Raw genomic sequence first — 26,553 nt, forward strand, 5'->3', positions numbered from 1 at the left:
TCAGTTATTCAGTTACTCGCAGCCAAAACCAACTAATTGATATTAGTGATACATAATTACTGACCATGTTTTCTACACAGAATAGTATCTTTGACTAAGTAAGATTTCAAAATAATGCATTTAAAATACAAAGATGAAAGATTCAGGAAATGATTATAACTACACCATAATGAATGACTCTTAATCTCAATAAACCCTAAGAGTTTTGTTACTGTAATGAAGAAGTCTTTTTACACAACTTTTATAAAAAAACTATATGTTATTACACAACAGTTAATTACAAACATCATGAGGCTTTTGGTATGTCTTTCATAAGATCTTCAGCAAAAATGTCTTAACATGCTTACTATAAGATGCAATCAACTTTCTTAGTCATTTAAATAAAATTATGTTAAATAAAATTATGCCCTATTCTGTCATTCTTAAAATAGCTGTTTTCATAACCTCTTTCCCTACAAATGACCTGCAGAGGAAGACAATTCCTAGGTTTTCAAAATAATTACAATGGCTTAACTCTATTCAGATTTTTGTTGTATTTAGATGGAAATATGTTAGCAAACCATAGATAATGTGTAATATGATATAATTACCTGGCTTGTGGCAAACCATAGCTGGTCCCTACTCCAACTCGAGGCAAGCTATAGACGACTTTTTTTACTGTTGCTTGATCAGGGAAATTAAACATAACTGAAGCTGTGGCAAGAAGAAAAAACATGATTTAGAAAACCACAGGAGAGCTAACCATCAATTTCAGAAATCATTTTTCAAGTGCCTTTCATGATTTATTTGTAAAGGTAATGAATCTTCATGGAAATTAGATTTCCTTATAAGTTTATCCTAGGATTAACATTTTCAAACAAATACATTCTTCTTTAATTTTTATTTTTGCATTAGCAGCAGCATATCAAAGAAAGAAATACAATGCAAAAAATCAAGTCAGTGTCACATCATGTCAATCGTTAACATTCAAATATGAACAGCACGTTTTTAAAAAAATATTTAAGGAGACTTACTTCGGTTTGCCATAAACACTTCCAAAGCAGTATTTTGTAGAAGATAACGTCTTGAAAATACAGCTCGTATCTCGCTGAACATCCATTTTCCATGAAGTCCCTCAGTGTACGCAAGGACCTAAAATAAAGTTGGAAGGGAAGTGTCAGTCAGTGGAATACGTGTCTCAGACTTAGTCTGACAATACCTTAGTGCTGTATAAAATCAGTAAATTAGGGGTTATCTTCCTGAATTCATGATGTATCACAATACTGCCAATCATTTGATTCTGTATATTTACAAAACTTCTACCTCTCTAAATTTTTTGTACCTGGCTCATGTAGAAATGAAGGAACAAAGGAACAGAAAAGTTGTAAGTTCAAGGTGACCCTGTGACAAAATAGAAAATGTGTTATGCCTTGGTGGTCTTATATACGATTGGTTAGACCAGGTGGCTGGATATATATGGTTGGTGCTTTTCCAATGCCATTTTTCCTCCTTAATGGAAAACCATTTAGTCCTCAAAGTGGTCAACCCCAAGCAAGGGTTCATGATTGGTCTAAGCCTGAGGTCAATGAACATTTCTGGTAAAATGTGAAACAGTAAAAATTTTTAGGACTTGCAGGTCACCTGTCCTTCTCACAACTATTCAACTTTGCCATTGTGGTAGGAAAGCAGTCCCAGACAATGTGTAAGTAGGTGGGCACGACTCTGTTCCAATAAAACTTTATTTGCAACAACGGCCTGAATTTGTTCCTGAGGCCAGAATTTGTCTGACCTTTGATCTAAGATAGTGATGATAAAGTCATCTTTGCTTTCTCCAAATTCCCTTGCAACTATAAGTAAGGACATGTGACCCAGAACTGGCTAATGAGAATGAAACCAGTCATTTGGGGATATTCCAGAAAAGCTGATAAAAGGTGTCATATGTAGCTGGCATACTTCTATCTCCTCCTTACTTGAATGGAGATGTAATGGCAGAAACTATAGAAGCAATTGTGTAGCCATTAGAGTAAGGCCAAGGGAATCCCAGGGAGGCTGACCCTAATACTAAGTTGCTGAAACATTCTCAGCAACTATCCATATGTGGACTTCTTGTTTCATAATACAGATAAATTCACATTTGATTATTCTGCGGCAGTCAAATCTGCAGTAAACACATTTTTGGAGTTAACAGAGATAGAGAAGGACAGGAAAGTCTGGCATGCTGCAGTCCATGGGGTCACAGAGAGTCAGATACAACTTAGTGACTGAATAACAACAAAATGAGTATAATCTCAGAAACAAGAAGAGATCTTTCCATGAGAGCTATGATGGCACCTTTATACTAAAAGTGGTATGCCAGGAGGATGGGTGATTTTATGTCTACATATATTATATTAGACTTTATATATATTAGTGTGTGTATATGCATACACACATTAATTTATTTTTATTTTTCTCTTTGAGGACCATGATTTAATGGATATTGGACCTAGTATTATTTTCCATTAATCATATTACCGGTTTATTTTATTGAATATCTTTAGCAGGTATTCAATAAAATACCTTTTATTGATACCTATGGCTCACACACATAGAAGTTGGGTTGAGTCTAAGTGCTTCATGTAAAACTGTCTTACCAACTGTGCCAGTTATTCAATGATTGGCTCTCAGCTCTGGAGTCACCCTTAATTGCTTATCATGTGAAAATGAATCTGTGCCCTTAATTTTTCCTTTGGTAGCCAGGAGTATGTTGAGGTCCGTCAGGAAAGGACTCTGAAGAGACGATGCTGAGGCAAGGGGTTTTTCTTCCCCATTCTGTATGCGCACCTAGCAGGTCTCTGCAGAGCGTGGGCTTCTCCAGGGCCTGGCTCCTGCAGTGTGGGGTGGCCGACAGCACCGGTGACTAGAAGTTTTTTCCAGCACTTCAGTGCCCCAGGCACTTTTATGGCAACGTGCTCTGAGGAGAACCCTCCTATAAGGAGCTTCACTAATCCCTAGAGGGTGGTTTTCTGGGAAGTTCCAAAAGACAGAGCACCAAGCTCCCCTAGCAGAGCACCAGAGTGACTTGGTACCATGAAGGGCGCTATAAGCCATGTCCTCCCTACCTAAGTCGGGGGCCGCTGCTTGGGTTCAATGTCAGCTCAAAGTACAGTGGCTGCTCCTCATGTATCCTGTTCCTATGTTCTTTAGAGTTCTTTTTATTTCTTACTAACTTGTTTCTCCAAAATTCTACTAGAATTTATATTATAATTATTTCTATGTTACAGTGTTTATAAATTATAACACTTTCCCTCTTCAAATTGCTATGTGGCTTCTTTCTCTTGACTGGTTACAAACTGATATAGGAATTCAATCAGTTCTCCTCCGGGCTGGGACCACAACAGTCCTCAGGGGCCCTCAGGGACCCTTGGGAGCAAGAAAAAGGAAACTGAGATAATCAGAGGAACTCAGTAAAGCCTGGAGGTGAAGAGTAAAAGAGACAGAATAAAATTAAATTATTTTGCTAGCAAGTAATAAACAGCTTAGGCTTCCATGGAGGCTCAGTGGAAAAGAATGTGCCTACCAATGTAGCAGTCGTGGGTTTGATCCCTGGGTTGGGAAGATCCTCTGGAGAAGGAAACGGCACCCACTCTAGTATTCTTCCTTGGAAAATTCCGTGGACAGAGGAGACTGGCAGGCTACAGTCCACGGGGTCACAAAGAGTCAGATATGACTGAGCAACTAAATTAATATCAACAACCATAAACAGCTCAGGAGGCAAATTCCAGAAGATAGATCCAAAGTTCCAAGCTGTTTTGAACAAGGACAGCATCATCTGAATAAACGGTATAGCCTCCATTCAGAGAAGCCAAGGAAAAGAAAAATTTCCTTTACAGTCACTGACGTTATAGTTAAGCTTTTGAAATCCTCAAAAGGGGCTGATAAAAGACAGTGCTCTGAGGCATTCATAATTTCCTTCCAGAAAACTCAAGAGAGCCAACAGTCCTTTTCTTTTTTTAAAGCATGTCACCTCCTACTTTCGCGTTTCCTTTCAGATTGATTATGGCACGAAACTCTCCTAATTTAATTAAAACTTCTCTTTTAAGTATCCTTTCTTGTGAACTGCCTTTCCTGGTATCCAGCTTAAGAGTTATCATGTACTAACCTCCAGTATCTCTTCTATGACATCATTTTATGTCAGTTCTGTGCATGGAACTTACTTATTTATTTGCTTTTTGTCGGTCCCCTCCCTGTGATGTGAAAGTTCCATGACAATAAGGTCCTCAGTCATCTTGTTTACTGCTCAATACACAGAGCCTAAAGCAATGCCTCGCACATATGTGCTCCATATACATTTGTTTACTGACTAAATCATCAAGAGAAACAGACAGATAATGCATATGGGGAGGGTTACAAAGAGATCTTACAAAGCGTGTGCATCTGTGACTCCTTTGCTGAATTGGAAAGAGCTTTCCAGTTTCACCTTCAGACTTCTCATGTTTATTATCCTAATGTTGGAGCCTGCAAGAAGTCTCTCCTGACTTGAGATTTAATCAAGATCTAAACAAAGTGATCTAAATAGAATAACTGTTTTATATTTTCTAGTAGGTTAATTTGCACTCACAAGGAAATCTAGATCGGGTTATGTGCTGTGCTGTGCTCAGTCATTAAGTCAAGTCTGACTCTTTGTAATCCTGTGGACTGTAACCCACTGGGCTCCTCGTTCCATGGGATTTCCCAGACAAGAATACTGGAGAGGATTGCCATTTCCTCCTCCAGAAGATCTTCCCGACCCAGGGATGGAATCTGCATCTCCTGCACTGGCAGGCAGATTCTTTATCATTGAGTCACTAGGGTAGACTGGGTTATACCATATCCTGAAAGGTCTGTCTCCATAAAAAAGGATTCCTTCATTCTAGATGGGCTATGGAAGGTCTTTTAGGCTCAGGCATTTCAGTTGATTGACTTAACGCCTCTCATTTAAGAAAATATATACTGTGGTGTGTCACAGAATATCATTTGACACCCCTGTTAAACATCGGTTTCATTTCTGTTAGGTAATTAGACATTTTTTTTTGGTAGTGAAATTACTGCAAATAGGATGGAAAACAAAATATTTAAAGAAACGATGAAATGTTGAGATAAACCATTAGCATTCAAATAACTTCACTGATCGCCGTGATCGCCTGGGACTATACCCGTCCCCTTTCCTCTCCTCTGCTCAGATGCCAAGAGAAAGCTCTGAAACAGAGCATGAGGGTAACTAGAGAGAGTTTACTGACTCACACTCAGGGGGCTCATGGAGGCCAAAGTAGAGAGCTGTGACACTGGAGGCAGAGAGGCTAGTAAGGATGCTACTTTGGGCATACGATGAGTTTAATCAATTTGTATATGCTTCAAAAGGGCAAAAGAATATCATTTACAGTTGATTAAATACTGAGTTTATGGTATGTTTCTATAAAATTCTGGGCATCAAGCTTAGGTCTGAAATATGACTTGATACTATAAAATTGCCTGTATTTTATTTATACCTCCACTAGTTCCATCAGTTCAGTTCAGTCGCTCAGTTGTGTCCGACTCTTTGCAACCCCATGAATAGCAGCACGCCAGGCCTCCCTGTCCATCACCAACTCCTGGAGTCCACTCAAACTCAGGTCCATCGAGTCAGTGATGCCATCCAGCCATCTCATCCTCTGTCGTCCCCTTCTCCTCCTGCCCCCAATCCCTCCCAGCATCAGAGTCTTTTCCAATGAGTCAACTCTTCGCATGAGGTGGCCAAAGTACTGGAGTTTCAGCTTTAGCATCATTCCTTCCAAAGAAATCCCAGGGCTGATCTCCTTCAGAATGGACTGGTTGGATTTCCTTGAAGTCCAAGGGACTCTCAAGAGTCTTCTCCAACACCACAGTTCAAAAGCATCAATTCTTCGGTGATCAGACTTCTTCACAGTCCAACTCTCACATCCACACATGACCACAGGAAAAACCATGACTAGACGGACCTTTGTTGGCAAAGTAATGTCTCTGCTTTTGAATATGCTATCTAGGTTGGTCATAACTTTCCTTCCAAGGAGTAGGCGTCTTTTAATTTCATGGCTGCAGTCACCACCTGCAGTGATTTTGGAGCCCCAAAAAATAAAGTCTGACACTGTTTCCACTGTTTCCCCATCTATTTCCCATGAAGTGATGGGACCAGATGCCATGATCTTCGTTTTCTGAATGTTGAGCTTTAAGCCAACTTTTTCACTCTCCACTTTCACCTTCATCAAGAGGCTTTTTAGTTTCTCTTCACTTTCTGCCATAAGGGTGGTGTCATCTGCATATCTGAGGTTACTGATATTTCTCCCAGCAATCTTGATTCCAGCTTGTGCTTCTTCCAGCCCAACATTTCTCATGATGTACTCTGCATAGAAGTTAAATAAGCAGGGTGACAATATACAGCCTTGATGTACTCCTTTTCCTATTTGGAACCAGTCTGTTGTTCCATGTCCAGTTCTAACTGGTGCTTCCTGACCTGCATATAGGTTTCTCAAGAGGCAGGTCAGGTGGTCTGGTATTCCCATTTGTTTCAGAATTTTCCACAGTTTATTGTGATCCACACAGTCAAAGGCTTTGGCATAGTCAATAAAGCAGAAAGAGATGTTTTTCTGAAACTCTCTTGCTTTTTCCATGATCCAGCGGATGTTGGCAATTTGATCTCTGGTTCCTCTGCCTTTTCTAAAACCAGCTTGAACATCAGGAAGTTCATAGTTCACGTATTGCTGAAGCCTAGCTTGGAGAATTTTGAGCGTTACTTTACTAGAGTGTGAGATGAGTGCAATTGTGCTGTAGTTTGAGCATTCTTTGGCATTGGCTTTCTTTGGGATTGGAATGAAAACTGACCTTTTCCAGTCCTGTGGCCACTGCTGAGTTTTCCAAATTTGCTGGCATATTGAGTGTAGCACTTTCATAGCATCATCTTTCAGGATTTGAAATAGCTCAACTGGAATTCCATCACCTCCACTAGCTTTGTTCGTAGTGATGCTTTCTAAGGCCCACTTGACTTCACATTCCAGGATGTCTGGCTCTAGGTCAGTGATCACACCATCGTGCTTATCTGGATCATGAAGATCTTTTTTGTACAGCTCTGTGTATTCTTGCCACCTCTTCTTAATATCTTCTGCTTCTGTCTAGTTACATAGTGTTCTGTAAATTTCAGGCTCTTCTATAATAACGCTTTAAGTTACTTTTTCATTTAGTCCAAGATATTTTTCTAAACCATAGAAGTACTTTCATCTAGACTTGAGGTTTGTGGTTTTGCTTTCTTTCTTAAGTCAACCTTTCCATATTATCTGATTTGTGCTTCCCAGGCTGTCCAAATTTCTTAATATACTATGAAACCAATCAACAAATGCTCAACTATTCAGTTTCATTTTCTGAAAAGATGAATAAAGAATTTTTATTACATCATACAGACAGAGGAGCCTGGTGGGTTAGTCCTTGGGGTCGCAAAGAGTTGGACACAACTTAGCACCACACACATAGGTCATAAACAGGAAAATTAAAGCATCTTGATCACAAATTTTATGAAGCTCTTGTGATTTCTTAAGTGACCACTGACCTGCTTTGAACTAAAGGCTTTAATATCCAAAAACAGTGAAGGGAGAAAGAGATCACACTGCTTTATACCCTGAGGTCTGCCCCACTCACTTGCCAACTGAAGCACACAGGACGCAATATAAAACAAATGTAATAGAGACCCCTTGTAAACCGCTTCACCCAAATGTGTGCTTAACACACATTATTTGATGACTGTGTTGAAGAAAAATAGGGTTGCTGTGCACTCATGTGTATCAGACATGCATATTTGTCAGAAACATGGGTATGGCTGTCAAATCAGTTTCATCTTTTTTTCCTTTAAAGACAGTTAATATTGTGTGACCTAAAAAGTACTTGTTTCGTGATAGCTTTGGTGATCTCAAATCATCTGACTGCATATATGAGAAGAAGTATTTGGATATGAAAAAACTATATTTTGCTTCAAGCTGTATTTTCTGTTAAGAATTGATGAGAATGATGCAAAGGGCTGGCTAGACATGCCCTGTTCAGTGTTCATCAGGTCATCATATCCAACAGACACTTGCAGCTTGAACAATTTAATTAAAGGGCTGTTAGTGCAATGGGAAACTGTAACCCCCATTCCTTTTATAATTCTGTACAAATTACCAGTGATTCTGGATGTAGCAAATATATTCAGGATGCAAGAGTACAAGAGTGGTTTTAGGTATGCATTCATGCATGGTCTTTTCCCTTTTGCCAGATGAATAAAGAGGATTCTAAGGCCCAGAAGAAAACCAGAACCACAGAGCAGAAGAAGCTCGGGTTCTAAATTGACCATGTTGTGGAAGATCATCTCTGACTGGCAGTCGAGGTCATGGAACATGAGATGAGGAAGTAGGAAGCAGCAAAAACGGCCAAATGTTTGGAACTGCCTTCTTCCAGTTCTCACTGCATGTCCTGGTGATACCAGTTCTTCATCAAAGGCATAGCGAGAATAAGATATAAGAAGTAACTAATTAGAAGTGTATGGAAAAAAGGAAATAGCAACACAGTGAACTATTCTCTTCTAATTGGGCAATGAATGATTTTCCAAGAGGTCAGTTACGTACATATGCACAAGTTAAAAGTAAGTTTTCAGATGCTTACCTTCTTAAAATCTATCTGCCTAAGGATGAATATGTGAGAGAAATACATGTTGTCTTTCCCATCTCTCTTTTCCCATTGCCATTCTCTAATTACAAAATGGGAGGGGACTCTCTATGATGTATCATCTGGGGTACAAAATCTGTTGAGGGGTAGGAGCCTCAAATAAGGGACAATTCATTAGAAAGTGTATGCCCTCAATGACTGGATTTGAAAAATCTTTAAGTTAAATGGTTTCCTAATTCTTTACTTTCAAAGAGCTGAAGTTGGATCTAATTGGGTTGATAGTTGGAAGATAATTAAAGATAATTTTTGATGACAGATCCACTAGATGATTTTTAGCATACAACCTAGAAGTGGCACAAAAAGCTATATAAATGTTGCTGGAATAAAATGTCAATATCCTTCTATTTACTTATAGTTTAAAATTGTGAACAGCATTTTTCAACAGAACTACAAAAAAAGAAAGTTAAAAACTATAAGAGTTATCATTCACAATGGTCAGAATGCCTACCGTCAAAAAGTCTATAAATAATACATGGTGCAGAGGGTACAGAGAAAAAGGAATCTTGCTCCACTGTTGGTGGTAATATAAATTGCTATAGCCGTTATGGAAAGCAGTATGGTGGTGTAAAAGCTACAAACAGTTAACATATGGTCTAGCGATTCTTCTCCTGGGCATATATCTGAAGAAAACTATAACTCAAAAAGATACATGCATCCCAGTATCTCTACAGCACCATTTATAATAGTCAAGACATGGAAGCAACCTAAATGTCCATCAACAGATGACTGGATAAAGAAGATGTGGCATAAATACACAATGAAATATTACTCAGCCACAAAAAAGAATGAAATCATGCCACTTACAGCAACAAGGGATTATCATACTAAGTGAAGTAAACCAGAGAAAAACAAATATCAGATGATATAGTATGTGGAATTTAATTAAAAAAATGATAAAAATGAACTGATTTTCAAACAGAAATAGACTCAGACATAGAAAACAAACATGATTACCAAAGGGGAAAGGGCAGGAAGGGATAAATTAGGAGTTTAGGATGAACACTTATACACTGCTATATATAAAGTAGATAACCTACAAGGACCTACTATATAGCACAGGGAACTGTACTCAATATCTTGTAATAACCTATAATGGAAAAGAGTCTGAAAAACAATATACATCTGAATCACTTTGCTGTATATCTGAAACTACCACAATATTATAAATCAACTATATTTCAATTTTTAAAAAGTTAGGGGTAGCTTTAATATTGATCCCTGTATTGTTTTAGCAATAAATAATATTCCTATGTAGATATACTAACCATCTCATTGAGATGAATTTCCCATAGCATTTTAACTTTTTATGTTTTGTAATTATTTTTCAAAGCTCACAATATATTTATGCTATATGGTTATAAGCTGATAATATTTCTAAAAACAATTTGTTTCAGAATAAAAATGTTAAACACTTAAAATTTTATGGTTTTAGGAATTTAAAATACTAAAACTTTAATTCATTAGTGTATATGCTTTCTGTAGATTATTAGAATATAATGATCAATATACGACTTTCAAGCACAAAATACGTTTTAGAATAGCTAAGTTTGGAGGAGAGATCAAATGGAAATATTTGTTGAGTAAGAAAGAGGAATTACATAAAATGTCCACTTGAAAAAAGATTATTTATACATTTTAAAATGGATGTTGATAACAGCCAAATCATTATTTCTTTGGATATATTTGATTCTATTGGGCATTTCTGAAAAGTGATTATTTTTAAGAATTTTATTTTAAAATATCAGTATGTAGAACATGCTGGATACCAACCACATCTTTAAAAAAGGTTAAACTTATACAAAGTATTAAATGTTAACATGTGTAATATGTAAATTGTTTTATACATGTGTAACGTGTATAAAAGTTTTTTACAGGGTGGGTTAAAAAAATGTTAGAGGACAATTACAATGGACCCGTACTACACAATAAAGAAAACCTCAAATTTCTCATGGAAAAGTCTCACTAAATCTTTTTATCCAATTAATAATGAATAAAGTCATCAAAATAAAACTGTCAGGGGTAGGCATTATAATCAGTAAAATATAATATGGACCAAAAAATGATCACTGAGTCAAATCTTTTCATTAAAATTTAGATGGAAAATAATTAGTCCCAATGAAAATAAATAATTCATGTAATATACAATTGAAAATGGAAAAAGCTGAAAATGGTTTAACTGTGAAGTAAATGAAAATGATCAAGAAATTAGGCTAGCAAAAAGACAGTTTCCAGGAAATACATTTTCAATGAAAATTTTATAATATATACTATACTGTTATACTCCTGAGGTTAAATATTCATAAACACAGTCATCATCACTATATGAATTAAAATTACAGGGTCAAAATATCGTATAACTGAGAAAAATTTAGGCAGCTCATCTATACAGAGTTTTTCCTTTAGTTTTATTTTATTTGGCTATGCAGTGCGATATGCAGGATCCTAGTTCCCCAACCAGGGATGGAACCTGTGCCCCCTGCAGTAGAAGTGCAGTCCCGACCACTGGACCACCGGAAGGCAGGGAAATCTCTAGAGGGCTTTTTATTTAGCATTTTGCTCTAAGTCATCACTTTACGTACCTGCCTCTCTTACATTTAAAGCCTTACTAGGGTTCACCTCTCTTATAAGCTGTGAGCCCTTGGGCAAGTTAGTTCATTTTTAATTCTTCAGCTTCCACATCACAAGATGGAGGAAATGACAGTACCTAGACTCACAGGTTAGTTGAATGAGTTCTTTTTAAAAATGCTTAGTACAGTTCCCAGCACACAGGAAGTGCTTAACAAAGGTTAGCCTTCTACTCTAATGCCTACCTTCTCATGTGCACGTGTAGACATACACACATATATGCACTGAGTACATCTCTGGTTTTAACCTTCAATAATGACACTGCCAGTGAGAGAGTAGAAAACTTGGACCACAGCATATGACCTTTAAAACTAACAGCCATAACTGTTTCCTTAGTGGTAGTTTGCATTCTAGAAGTTTTCCAAATCACAACTATTTGAGACCTCAGCTACCACATCCCTTGTTAGCAGTGATAACTCTAGGAAGTGAAAGTGAAAGTTGCTCAGTAGTGCCTGACTCTTTGCGACCCCATGGACTGTCCATGGAATTCTCCAGGCCAGAATACTGGAGTGAGTAGCTTTTCCCTTCTCCAGGGGATCCTCCCAACCCAGGGATCGAACCCAGGTCTTCCACATTGCAGGGGGATTCTTTATCAGCTCAGCCACAAGGGAAACCCAAGAACACTGGAGTGGGTAGCCTATACCTTCTCCAGGGGATCTTCCAGACCCAGGAATTGAACTGGGGTCTCCCACATTGCAGGCGGATTCTTTACCAACAGAGCTATAGTGTCTTCTCCAATTAGGCCAGCTCTTGCTCTTTTCATGATTTATCAATTGATTTTTTAGTGACTCTTATTTAACAAATATTTATTGATTGACCGTCACCAGATGATAGTGAATGAGAGGCAGAGTCCCTGTTCAAAGAGGTCATAGGCTCATGGGGACTCTCCAACAATGGGGAAGGTGTGAGCGGAAGCAGGGAAGGAAGAGGGTCTCAAGCAGAAGGAACATGTAAATACAGTGCCTTGGGGAATGGGTTCAGGCAGTCTGAAATACATAGTGTCAAGAGGAGAGAGGTGAAAAATAACGTAAGAATGATGAAAGGTACATAGGGAACCAGGATGTGGGGGCTAAATCAAGTAATTCATGTTAAAGAGTTTGGACTTCTGATCTGAGAGCAATGATGAGCCCCCTTTGTTAAACAAAGAGGTGAGATGATTAAATTCAAACTTTGGAAATCACTGCTGTGACTACAGTTTAGAGGCTGTTTTGACTGGTGAAAAACAATGCTATTCTAATAAACTATACAAACATTATTTTATACTCATTAGTAGAAAGCCATGAACTCTTTCCAAAAGGTAGGATTTGTACCACTCCAATAATCTCCTTCACACTATGGGAAGTACTTTTAAAGTGATCTGTTCTATAACATACATCCCCGCAACTGCAGAGTTCATAAGAGTACAGACTAGGTTGTATTCCTTATAGAATCAGCACATGAAAGGAACTCAGTCTATTTTGTTGAATAAAATATTGCAAAATTTAATTTACAAACAAACTCTGATTTGCAGTTGGAGTCCTCTGTGCCTCCTTCATCTTCAAAGGCATGTAACTCTCAAAATTAGGGTAAAACTCTCAAAATTAAAAAAAATATATATATTGGCAAGGTTGCTTCATTTTTGTCCTACTCATGAATGTCCCCATATGTAAGTGTTATACATTTGGCTGTATTTCATTTTCTCAAATTTGGCAAACTCTGAAATCTTGTATTTGTCCCTCTGCTGTAATTTTACACAGGGAAGGGCCAGAAGATGGAGAACTCTACAGTATTAGAAGGAAACTATTTTCTAGTTTCTAGTACTCACTTTCATTTCTACACTGAGCATATTAACTTCCCTGGTGTTACTCTGCATAGTGACAATTTTTAAAGCATTCATGCTTATATAGCTCCAAATAATCCTATTGGGTTATTTGGGTTTCTGGGTTAGTGGGTTTCCTTTGAATCAAACTGTTAACAGGGTATGACTTTGTAGATACTATGAACTGTCAACACAAACTGTTTTTCTCTTTTTGGAAGTATTTCTTATTTAAGTTTTTAGATACAGTCAGAAATGATACAAGATTAGATGGGAGAGCTGCAGTAATTATTGTTGTAGATGTAATTACGCCTGCAACGAGCAGACATAAAGGAGAAACTGCTTTTGACTAAAGATCTAATCAGGGTATAGAGAGAAATATTTGAAAACATTTTAACATTTTTTATTTTCCACTTTTTATTTTACAAATTAAAAAAAAAATTTAATTATGTATTTTTCATTTAGTGAGAAATGCATAGTGAAAAGAGGTGTTTTTTTTTTTTAAAGTTTAAAGGTAAAACCATTCTTTTTTCTCAAGTTGATGTTTATGTTATCCTGAAAACAAAACAAAACTGCATGCAATACAGATACTCGTGCACTTTTCAGTTCATACCATGAGGGCTTCAAACACTGGAAAAGAAATCTGGATCCCAGCACATCATGAAAATCCTAACAGAATTTAAAAAGCATATGTGCGTATGGGGAAAAAAAAAAGTGTATGTGCATATGGAAAATAAGCAGGTATTTAAGAAGTGGTAACTGCTTGTACTAATAGTGGTATAAAACCCCATATTAAGCTACAAGGGGCATTACACCGAGCTCTTACATTCTAACCACCTTGATCGCTTTCCGCTCCAAATGTTCCATCTTTGGTCACGCTTCTGCACCCTTGCACATGGTGTTTCTTCTGCCTGGCAGATCCCTCCCTAGTCTGTTCTTCTGATGAACTCCTATTGATACCTAAGCTCGAAGAGCCTGCTGTTCCCTCTGAGAGCCCTCTACCCAACTCTGACACTCACCAAACCATCATTATCATGGTTGATTTACTCGCTGGTGTCTCTTGCAAACCTGTGAACCAACTGATGGCTGGAATTCTCAATGCATCTCTGTGTTTTCACATGTAGCACAAGGCTCAGCACGGAGCACTCACTTAATAGTGGTGATTAATTATGAATGCTTTTACTGATCTATATTTAGTAATACTCATACACAGAAAAGTTATTATTTGGCCTATATTAATTAAAAGCTATCACATTAAGACAGTCCAGAGTTGATTCCCAATTTATTATGTACCAGACACAGCATGAAAGGTATCCCTTCCTGATAAGTTCCTTTTCACCATGTTGATTACCTGACCCTACCACTCTGGCCTTGGGGACTGAACCAGGATTGTTATCTAATATTAAAGTAGATACCGTGACTTCCCTGATAGTCCTGTGGCTAAAACTCTGAGCTCCCAATGCAGAGGGCCTGGGTTTGATTGCTGGTCAGGGAACTAGATACGTCATGCTGCAGCTAAAGAACCTGCATCCTGCAACCAAGATCAGAGATCCTGTGTGTGGCGACTAGACCCAGTGTGCACGCCTGCTAAGTACTCTCAGTCATTGCCGACTCTGTGACGCTATGGACTGTGGCCAGACAGGCTCCTCTGTCCGTGGGACTCTTCAGGCCAGAATACTGGAGTGGGTTGCCATGCCCTCCTCCAGGGGATCTTCCCAGCCCAGGGATTGAATCCACATCTCTTATGTTTCCTGCATTGGCAGGTGGGTTCTTTACCATTTGCACCACCTGGGAAGATCCAGCAGAGCCAAATAAATAAATATTAAAAAGAATAAGTAGTTATCTAACTAGAACAGCCACAAATAGTGGCAGTGAGAACCCTGTCCATCATAGCCATGCTATTATGAATGCTGGCTGGCATTCATGAATGCTGACCCCATCAGATAATCTTTTTTAATGATTTCAATGTGAGATATTCAGGGATAACTCTAGCAGGAGGGTAGGAAGAAGCCAAAAGATGGAGAAGACAGGCATCAGAAATCATAAGGCAGCAGGAATCCTGAAGAAGCAGAAGCCAAGACATTTTAAAAAAGATGAGCCTAGTGGTGGATGCAACCATCTCCTGCTCCAAACACATCTGGGACCACTTTGCTCTGCTGGCTCCAGTCCCATTGAGTTTTTCCCAGTCCTGGGTCCATACCATGCTGTTTCCTGTCACAGGGCCAATGCACATATTTTTCCCTCTTTGGAAATAGCCTCCCGCCTGTATCTGCCTACTTTAGTTCTACTCATCCTTGAGCTCTCTTGACTTCTTATTTTCTCAACTGACCTCTCCTGCTGGGTAAAATCACCCTATCACACGCTCTCATAGCACCACATGTGAGAGACATTCTCTTCAAAGTGTCATTTCGCAAATCTATTATGTAATTTATTAATGTAATTGCCTGCCCCCCTCCACCTTAATCATTTGCTTCTCTTACTACTATATCTCCTATTGCTTAGCACGGTGCCTGGCACACTGTAGAAACTCAATAAGTACTCTGCTCAATGATTAAATTTTAGGTGTATTTAAAGTCAGGCAGTCTGTAGTAGCAAAAATATAAACAATTGGCACCATAATGTTAATGGATGGCTGGGACTGAAGGGACAATTAAAAGACCCGGGCACTGGAACTCAGATGGAATTTCAGTTTTGCACAAGGCTTGAAGAGATATTCCCATTTGTATTTTACTATGGGACTTGCCTGGTGGCTCAGGTGGTAAAGAATCTGCCTACAATGCAGGAGACCAGGGTTTGATTCCTGGGTCAGGAAGATCCCCTGGAGAAGGAAATGGCAACCTACTCCAGTATTCTTGCCTGGAGAATTTCATGGACAGAGGAGTCTGTGTCCCATTTAATTTGCTATTAAGGTTTTGCTCTCCAGTAATAATATAAATAAACCAAATGATGTTATTTCCTCCAGATATGGAGGTTATTTACAGGTCTCAGTCCTAACCCCTTCTTAACGCTGCTTCCCCTGGTGCTCGCCATGGTGTCCGGCACACAGGTGGGGGCAGCTGCATGAAACTCCACTGCATGTTTCTCCAATACTCAGGCTTTAGTAAACAAATAAAAATGTAGACTAGAGATGTCCACATAAACTAATTCATAAAGAGTGTTAATATATTTAGCTAATTATAAATTATGTCATGCAGTTAGCAAATTTTTTTTTTTTTTTTGTCAGAGGGGAAACATTCTTACTCGGTAAGTAGGTAGATTAGAAAGATCCTTATCCTCATAACTAATGCCATTAAGACTAGGGTGGGGGTATTCCACAGAGGAATAACAAATTAATCTAGATGAGAAGTAGGGAGAAAAAGACATGTTTATATGCACATATGTATATAATTTTAATATTTCTATATATCTAATACACAGAGATACATGAGACAAACTATATTATTTACCAATCTCCTTCTATAAACACTGAGATACAGTAAAATTCTGCTTAAAAAAAACTCCAGAAAACAGCACAAATTGCTCTTTCTTGATTAAAAACATGATTAACCTCCCCCAGAGTACAGCTGAAACAATATGGAGATACTATTTTTATCTATAAGACTGGCAAAAATCTAAAACTTTGATTGTGAGGAAAACAGGCAATCATATTGCTGGGGAAAGTCCAGGTTAGTATAATATATTAAGAACATTCTGTCACTGCCTATCAAAAATGTCAAATACATATGCCCTTTAATGCAGCAGTTTCATTTCTAGGGATTTATCCTGTGGATATACACTCAACAAAGCAAGATGAAGTATGTATCAGATTTTTCACTGCAGAATTGTTATAATTAAAGAACAATGGAAAGAAGTGAACATGGGTGGGAAGGAGGAGGACACTAAATAAAAAAATATACATTAAATAAAAATTTTTAAAAAGTGTCAAATAAGCTTACATTATTTGAAATGCCTTTTTAAAGAAAAAAAATACAAAGTTACAAATAAAAATTAGCTATGTAAGTGAATAATTATTTAGAATGAAAATAGAACAATTACAACAAATACTGGAGGCTTAGAAATGGAGGTTTTTATTTCTTTTCCCTGAGGCGTCTTAAGGCAATTGAGTAAAGTGAGATCACAATACAATCCTTGGTAACTCTGATCTCTCAGAAGGCCCTGTGGAGTAAGGGGGCCTGATGTAAAAGCTTCGTTAGCTTGCAGATTACAGGAAGTCTACAAGCAAATATAGGTGTCTCAATGATGCATATACTCAAAAAATTTCTAGTTGCAGTAAGCTTACTTAATTTCTCAATATACATTTTATTTTTAAAAATGTGCCAATATAGATCAGAACTGTCAGCTACGCCTTAAACAGGTAATAACTTCCTTAAGTTTACCATATCTCTAACAAATCTTTTTGACATCACAAGCAATATATTTAGTATTAATATTAAACACAATATTAATATTATGTAATTTTAATTAACATCGTGTTTTTATGTCATTTTTATTAATAGTAAAATACCTAATGCATGTTCAACATTATATTTCAAAGTATTTAAAAGATATTGGATAATTATGGAAAAATACTATTTTCCTGCCCATTAAAAAACAAACAAACAAAAAAAAGACCAATGCTTTCTTGCTCAAGGACTGATACGCCGGTGTTCAGTTGCTTTATAGTAGCCTTGCCTGAAAGCATTTCTCATGTGATGAGGAAAAGATATTTTAATGCATTTTGAAATAAAAACTCTAACCTCTAATAAATGCCTAGGCATCTAGGCATTAAAATGAAATTCAATGGTAAATCAAAGCTAAACAAAAATTACATTTCCTCAAACTTTTTAGCTCCAAGGTAAGGTTTTACAAAGTAATATTAAAAAGAAAGTTTACTATATGATAGCTGACAATTTCAAACTAATCCTTAACTCTACTTGCTTTTTCTTTTCTGAACCGCTGAGGAAAAGTCCAATAGACAGCAGAAGATGAATCTCAGGTCCAGTACAAGCTTTTCAAGCCTAATCAAATGGGTGTAAAAAGATATATAACAAGATGAAAGTGCTTTGCCTTTACATATGGCAAAATAAATCGGTGAAAAGCTGAAAAAAGAAGTGAGATGTTCCGCAGGGGCAGGTTAAGTCTGATGCTAATGCTTACTTAAAATGGTGACAGTCTGGAGTGGTGAAGCCTTGCTGGGCTGCTTTAATTTCTCCCTGGAATAGCTCTCTCCCAACCTTCTGCAGCACATCAAAGTCTCAGGAGCTCAATTAAAATTGGATTATATTGAAATGCTCTATCTATGGGAACTGTGTGCTCACTAACACTTTTCTCTCAGTAATACTCCAGATGACAGTTGCCCATCCCAATTTAAACAGTTGTCATAGAGACGGGGAACTAAAGCAGCAGAAACTAACAATACAAAGGAAAGGTAAGGGCTAAGATTTCCGTGAATGAGGAGCTTGCTTTTTTTCAGCAACACTATTTATTACACCGATGACACAGTACAAGAGACACAAACAGTATTCCATTTTGTGTCTTGCATGTGAATGGAATGATAACTAATGGTAGCACTAAGATTATGTCAACATACATAGCCAAGTGTTTTCTATTTGGGCATGTTCTGCTTTTACTAAAAATTAAAATCAACTGTTTTTCCCAGTGGAAAGCAGCTATCAGATACTGTGAGAGTAAAGGGACTACGGCTATCAAGCCTATGAAGATGCCAATATCTACTTCTTACGTGCAGGTAAAATCCATAAAGAATTATTTCTTGGCTAAAGATCTGTTTTCCTTGCAACAACACAGGTGTAGAAGTTTAAATTGGGGTTGAAAATGATAAAGCATGACCTGCATGCATGCATGTTTCAAACGTATACCAATTTTTAGTAAATCCAGTTAACTTTAAAAGGTGTCCTAATACTGACAAAAAAAATTTTCAAATTTGATTCTGTAACTTATTTCTGGTTTTAATTAGCAGGTATTTATCTTCTATAATTTCTCTTCCTGGCATCAGAGTTTATCAACATGGGTGGAAAATTCTGTCAGCTCCCTAAAAGCCCAAGAATGAAGATAGCTTAAATTTCTGGCAGTTCTAAAGAGCAGTGTATTTGAGAGTGTAGGCTGCTACTAATGACACTATGTTCTCATGTAGATGGCATGTCTCTGGCACCAGGAAAACTCTTAACCTTTCTTGTAATTGGCTTATCGCAAGTCCCAAGGTTGTTTTCCAATCACTGTGCGGATCACCATGGAAATAAACCGACTACTGCGATTTTAGAGTACTGTGTTTTGTTTTTTTCTTTTAAGATCTCAATACCTGGGGTTCTTTTTCTCTTGGGAAGACTCTGTTAGGATTTTGAAGCAGCAACAAGGCAGAGTGCACAAAGAGCAGGCCAAGAGGGAAGGAAACAAAAATGTGTCAGAAAATCTAAAAACCGCGCAGATCAAAATTTGTCAAAACAAGGCCCTGGTTTAAACCAACAAGGAGGGCCCCTACAGCTTGGGCCTTGACAAAGCACAGACTTTTTATTTATTTATTTATTTTTAGCCCAGCTGTAGAAAACACCATCTAATGAACCTGTCTGGGGCGGCTGTCCCCATCCTGTCAGGCATGTCAGGAAATGACAAGCACTGGGGACAGGCCGCCGCCAGTCATAGACAGGCCTGCCAGCTGGAGAGTTCAGCCCCAATCTAATCACACCACCAGAAAATAACTTTCACGCTTTCAGCCTGACAGGATGGACTCGAGGAAAAAAAAAAAAATAGGGCTGGAAACAATGCTTTTTATTTCAATTACATATCATTTTTACACAGTAATAAAAGGAAATTTACTAACACACACAATCCATGTTACTTTGTATTAATGCAACAAAGTATAAATGTCATTATTAGAAATGGATATAAAGGTACTTTGCTAATATGGACACAGAAAAAGAAAGGGAGAGCACCTCCATCTCTTGCCATACCTAGGCTATATTGTATTGGAAATTTAACATTGTTTTCAACTTGGTTTATTGATATCATAATCAGTTATCTTCAAAGAGTTTTCTTGTAGAGATCACTGGGGAGCAGTGGTGTTGGTTTTATTTCCTGCATTTTGAAAACTAGTATGTATGAACCTGGGTCTCCTGCACTGCAGGCAGATTCTTTATGAACTGAGCCACCAGGGAAGCCCAATGTATGAAGAGAGAAACAGGATAAAACTATTTTCCAATGCATATTTATTTATATTAATAAATATTAATATGATTTTATATATTTGTTTATAATATATAAATTTATATATTATTTATTTAATGATTTATTAAATTTCATTTATGTATTTATTGCATATTTCTTGCATTTGTGATGTTGAAAGTGTCATTATGAATAAACACGACCCAATGAGGACATTATGACTTGGATTGTGTTTATATTGCACAACTTGACACAAGGGACTAAAAGAGTTGTAAAAATCACTAATTAATTTCTGTGAATCAGATGGTCATTTTAGCATCAGGTAGATCATCACATAAGTATGTTCATTTTACACATAACTATTGAAAGTAGAGTTACATGTAATATGTATAGGTCAACCCTTGGTTCATGATATGACCACTATAAATAAATGATTATATAATAAAATATACTTTACACTCAGTAGTGTTTTTCACTTACATTTCCCATAGGGTAACTGCAAGCATTTGCATCAAAACAAAAAAGGCTCTGTGTGTATTTGTGCGTCTATAAATGCACAGAACAGGCTGAAAGTGCTATTCATTCTGATTGCTAAAAATACGCTCCCACTTATTTTTGAAGTCATGAGTCACAATATTCAATTTAATGGTTTTAATATTACATTAAATATTAATATGTTTGAGATATGTTACTGAAAATGTCACTATTGAAAATACAAAGTTAGAGTCTAATAACTGCCATGTACTAGTTTGGCTGATTCAGTCAACTTAAGTGACCTCTGTGAGCCAGTTTCATCTATAAAATGGTGAAAATAGTGTCTGCCTCATGGGACTCTGCGGATTAGTGCGCAGAGGGTATCCAGCACAATGCCTAGAACACAGTGCATGACTAACAAAGTTGCTACCGCATTTTACTTAAGAGAATCCAAAGAACAAATGATACAAAATTAGGTTTTACTGTCTAAAAATAATACTCCCTATGGAGAGCAAATATGGGGCTGGATATTGATTTTACTGTATAAAAGACAAGTCTTTCATTATAGCCCAATCACACTGAAATCACAGTAAGTAAACAGAATGCAGCAACTGAGACCGGAATATGCCTAAACTATGGTTACCACCCTTACTCCCGGCAAATAACCATGAGAATCTCAATGAATACAAGAGAATAGGACTAAGCTACTCTGTTCTAAGATAACTGAGGTGAAGTGGGCATGCATTAAAAATGTCACATTTTCTTATACAAAATACGTGTTTCTGACATATAATGACTTCACTCAAACTTTTGTGTATAATTTTGTCATTAGTTCGCTCAGTACTGTGTTTCTGGTGCACTATCTAATTCATTTCAGTCATACAGGAGTAAGGAGAGCTATGGCCTAATGACCTCAATTTTCACTTAAAGAAACAAATTTCCTTTTTGCAAAATAAGACAATTTTTCTCCTGTCAACCTTGTTTTAAAATATTAACCTTATTCCCATTACAGTAAATAGTCATATTTGTCATCCAGGTTTGCTTATAATTGCAACTTTATCAAGTTATAAAATATTGCTCCTGTTCTTACTTTACCTATCCCAAATAAAAGATGAAAAATAAATATTTTCAATGAATTATCTTTGCTACCATGTAAATGCGCTTAAAAATGTCTTCTGTATTTTTGTTTGGCATCAACTAACATCAAAATTCTCCAAGCCAGGCTTTAGCAATACATGAACCGTATTGCTACGTAATGAACAACTTCCAGATGTTCAAGCTGGTTTTAGAAAAGGCAGAGGAACCAGAGATCAAATTGCCAACATTAGCTGGATCATCGAAAAAGCAAGAGAGTTCCAGAAAAACATCTATTTCTGCTTTATTGACTATGCCAAAGCCTTTGACTGTGTGGATCACAATAAACTGTGGAAAATTCTGAAACAAATGGGAATACCAGACCACCTGACCTGCCTCTTGAGAAACCTATATGCAGGTCAGGAAGCAGCAGTTAGAACTGGACATGGAACAACAGACTGGTTCCAAATAGGAAAAGGAGTACATCAAGGCTGTATATTGTCACCCTGCTTATTTAACTTCTATGCAGAGTACATCATGAGAAATGTTGGGCTGGAAGAAGCACAAGCTGGAATCAAGACTGCTGGGAGAAATATCAATAACCTCAGATATGCAGATGATACCACCCTTATGGCAGAAAGTGAAGAGGAACTAAAAAGCCTCTTGATGAAAGTGAAAGAGGAGAGTGAAAAAGTTGGCTTAAAGCTCAACATTCAGAAAACGAAGATCATGGCATCTGGTCCCATCACTTCATGGGAAATAGATGGGGAAACAGTGGAAACAGTGTCAGACTTTATTTTTTGGGGCTCCAAAATCACTGCAGATGGTGACTGCAGCCATGAAATTAGAAGACGCTTACTCCTTGGAAGAAAAGTTATGACTAACCTAGATAGCATATTGAAAAGCAGAGACATTACTTTGCCAACAAAGGTCCATCTAGTCAAGGCTATGGTTTTTCCAGTGGTCATGTATGGATGTGAGAGTTGGACTGTGAAGAAAGCTGAGTGCCGAAGAATTGATGCTTTTGAACTGTGGTGTTGGAGAAGACTCTTGAGAGTCCCTTGGACTGCAAGGAGATCCAACCAGTCCATTCTAAAGGAGATCAGCCCTGGGATTTCTTTGGAAGGAATGATGCTAAAGCTGAAACTCAGTACTTTGGCCACCTCATGCGAAGAGTTGACTCACTGGAAAAGATTGATGCTGGGAGGGATTGGGGGCAGGTGGAAAAGGGGACAACAGAGGATGAGATGGCTGGATGGCATCACTGACTCAATGGAAGTGAGTCTGAGTGAACTCCAGGAGATGGTGATGGACAGAGAGGCCTGGCGTGCTGCTATTCATGGGGTTGCAAAGAGTCGGACACGACTGAGCGACTGAACTGAACTGAACTGAACATCAAAAAAGAGAGCAAAACAAGGCAAATAGAATATGATTATAGGTTTTCTTGATGATGACTAGATACACTCTTTCTGGAAATCTATGGCCTGCCCTTCTGTTAAAAGCCATCATAATGGATGCACTTATTCTTGGAGTAAACTTACTGGATATATGAAATACTGAAAATTTGATAGAAAGTCTAAATTGAATATGATCAAATTACTATAATGCACCATAAAATAATGTGGAATTCCTAGGAAAAAAGGAAGAGAACAGAACCATGGTGGAGTACAACTTGTATCTGTAATGTTTTGTTTCATAAAAATTATTAAAAGCAAATATGGCAGAATTTTATAGTATGTTAAAGGCAGACATCAGATACATGGCATTGATTATATTACTCTTATTTTTTTTCTGTTGATTTATTTCACAGTAAGATAATTTAAAATATTAACAAAATGAAAAGTATTAAGTGTATGCTTTTATATCTATCTCTCTAAAGATGTGCCAAACATTTTCACATGTTCAACTTTATTTAGTCATCATAAAATCACTGGGTGATGTGTAGGGACAGAATTTCTACTTCCATTTTATCAGTGAGATGGAAAAGACTTAATGACGTTAGCCTACTTCCATTAAGGTCACAAAGGCCTGAATGCTGGTGGAGCTGAGACTACAGCCTCAGAGTTTCCATATAGAGCACATTCTCCCAAAAATATGGGCAGGTTTTCTCAAATTTATTTCATTAATAATATTTTCAATGATTTCTATAATAATTTAATGTATATCTTGGTAAACATTCAATGATATGCTATACAAGGCACTAAAGCAAAGCAACTATATTAAAAGCAATAAAATTTAATAGACTTCGATAGTAACTCACTAATAAGCATTAATTTGTCTTAAATTTTTTTCTGAAACATGGTAGGACACCAAAAAAAAAGTAATAAATGTTGTGATTCAGCATAATACTAAATAAATGACACCAATTTTAGTTCTATATATAAAAATTAAAAAATGGATCCATATCAAGGATCAGAATACACTGTGCCCTACCTTTATAATGCTGTCTGAATAAAAGCCTTCTAATCATTCATCTAGGTGGTCTGTTCTCAAAACAGTACCTTGCCTGCTAATCAGGAACATTCAGATAAGTGCTTGCAGTTGTAATTCTTCAACATTGTATAAACAAGCCTTTATTGGGAAGACGGTTGTTTTCCACTTTTCCATGATATATAAACCAATATGTTCAATTATAAAATTCACATTATATACACTAATTAATGCTATGTTTAATAACGTGAAATAAAATCCAAGTGATGTACTATGGCATTTATGTTTTCCTTGGAAAATGTTCGGCTTAATTGGGTTTGCTAAGAAAGACAAACTCAATGTTGAAGTAAAGGAACTTAAAAATGACAATATGGTTCAATGACATAGACCTTACTACAGAACTTACTCTAATTGGAATAAATAATCTATGAATGTGTTGAGGATGGTCCTGGAAATGGAGCTCATAGGAAACACTGATAAGCACTTGTGGGAGTGGGAGAAGTGAGTCATAGGAGATGGGAGGAGGGAAGAGCGTTGGGGGCACTCTCTGTACCCCTTTACTCACTCACATGACATTGCTCAATGCTGATGGCTGTTTGGAACGTAACTAAAGGATTTGATTTGTTCCTTTGGAGCACAGACAAAAACAGAAGGATCTTTCTCTCTTTTAACTTCTAGCACAGTTCTTCCTGATGGACCCTGAGTTGGCTCCAACTGTGGTGTAGACCTAGATGGAGCACGTGAAGTGCTGGAGTCTCCTCTCTGCCATGCCTCAAGGAAAGAGCTCTTATTAAAGACATCCTACCAATTAGCTTCATTGGGGTGATTATCAATCTTTTAGGAATCAATACAGCAAAAGAGTAATGAGGAAACAATGAATATTAAAACATTACCATGGAATGTGATGAAAAGAGGCTGGAAATATAAGTTCTTAGTTTTAAATGTTTTCATCTAACAGAAAAAGAAAACACATTAATCAAGCATTCATTTTAATTTCAAAGAAAGAACATATCAAAGGAAAGAAATAAAAGTTAATATAAAAATAAAATCAATATAAAGTTAAAGAGGTAAAATTCTTGAAAGTCTAAAAATGGTTCTTTGAAAAAAAAAAAGTGAAAAGACACAGCACTTGGTAAGTATCTTTAAAATAGAGGGAGAAAAGAGTACACAAATCTAACAAGTAGGGTTGTAACAATGGATATAGAAAGATGCTTACAATTGAAAATGAATACTCTGAAAAACTACATTTTAAAATAATTTCTGTTTTACAATGTTGAACAACTCCCAGGAGAGGTAAGTATTGCTTGGATAGTAACTAACTGGGTGTCCACATCTGGAGGGGTTTCTTCCACCGTGAGTTTCCACTTCAAGTTACTGTCTCTCAAACCTGAGGGTCCAGCCCAGACCTCCAGTGTCCCCTTCAGCTGAATGCCTCACAGGAAACTCAATGCAATACATCCCACCTGAAACTTAGTGAAGACCAAAGGTGTTAGTCACTCAGTTGTATCCGACTCTGCAACGCCATGGACTGTAGCCTGCCAGGCTCCTCTGTCCATGGGATTGCCCAGGTAAGAATATTGGAGTGGGTTGCTATTTCCTTTCTCCAGGGGATCTTCTCAACCCAGGGATCAAACCTGGGTCTCCTGCACTGCAGGCAGATTCTTTACCATCTGAGCCACCAGAGAAACCTATTTTCCGTAAAACTTGCTCATCTTTCTTAAGAAAAGTAAGCTTAAATAATTGATCATTCTGAAGTCAAGAATGAAATTCTGTGAAAATTAACTTTGTACTTTATGAGTTAGGTGATTATATTCAAAGTACCTAAATTCTTGAAGGCTTATATTTCTTATCTATCAAATAGTGAAAATAAGATAAAAATTCACAGAAACATTATGATGAATAAATAAAACAATGAATAGGAAAATCTCTAGCATGGTGCTTCTGTGTGACACAATTGCTCAGAAAAACGTTAACTATTACAGTAGTAAAGTTTCCATTATTATCTTAATGGATGGCACTATTATTCATTAAATAATCAAAGATGAAAATCTGGAACTTATCTGTAAACGTTACTTTAATCCCTATCTCCAACTGATGACTAAACAATGTTGATTCTAGCTCTAAGTGAAAGTCGCTCAGTTGTGTCAGACTCTGCCACCCCATGGACTGTAGCCTGCCAGGTTCCTCTTTCCATGTAATTCTCCAGGCAAGAATACTGGAGTGGGTAGCCATTCCCTTCTCCAGGGGATCTTCCCAACCCAGGGACTGAACCCAGGTCTCTCACATTGCAGGCAGATTCT

General features: G+C 37.2%; 1 protein-coding gene across 6 annotated transcripts in view; it reads right to left on the reverse strand.

The window, feature by feature from the left end:
• Positions 1 to 26,553, reverse strand: part of NBEA (neurobeachin) — a 672,120-nt gene that overhangs the window by 127,951 nt on the left and 517,616 nt on the right. For all 6 annotated transcript variants that reach the window (XM_070380422.1, XM_070380424.1, XM_070380423.1 and 3 more), the window contains 2 exons: positions 1,014 to 1,131; positions 591 to 693 (listed from right to left, as the gene is read on the reverse strand). In XM_070380422.1, the coding sequence (XP_070236523.1) occupies positions 591 to 693; positions 1,014 to 1,131 (221 nt within the window). The remainder of the gene's footprint in view (positions 1 to 590; positions 694 to 1,013; positions 1,132 to 26,553) is intronic.

Source organism: Bos mutus, chromosome 12, assembly GCF_027580195.1.
Source record: "Bos mutus isolate GX-2022 chromosome 12, NWIPB_WYAK_1.1, whole genome shotgun sequence".
Taxonomy (NCBI): Eukaryota; Metazoa; Chordata; class Mammalia; order Artiodactyla; family Bovidae; genus Bos; species Bos mutus.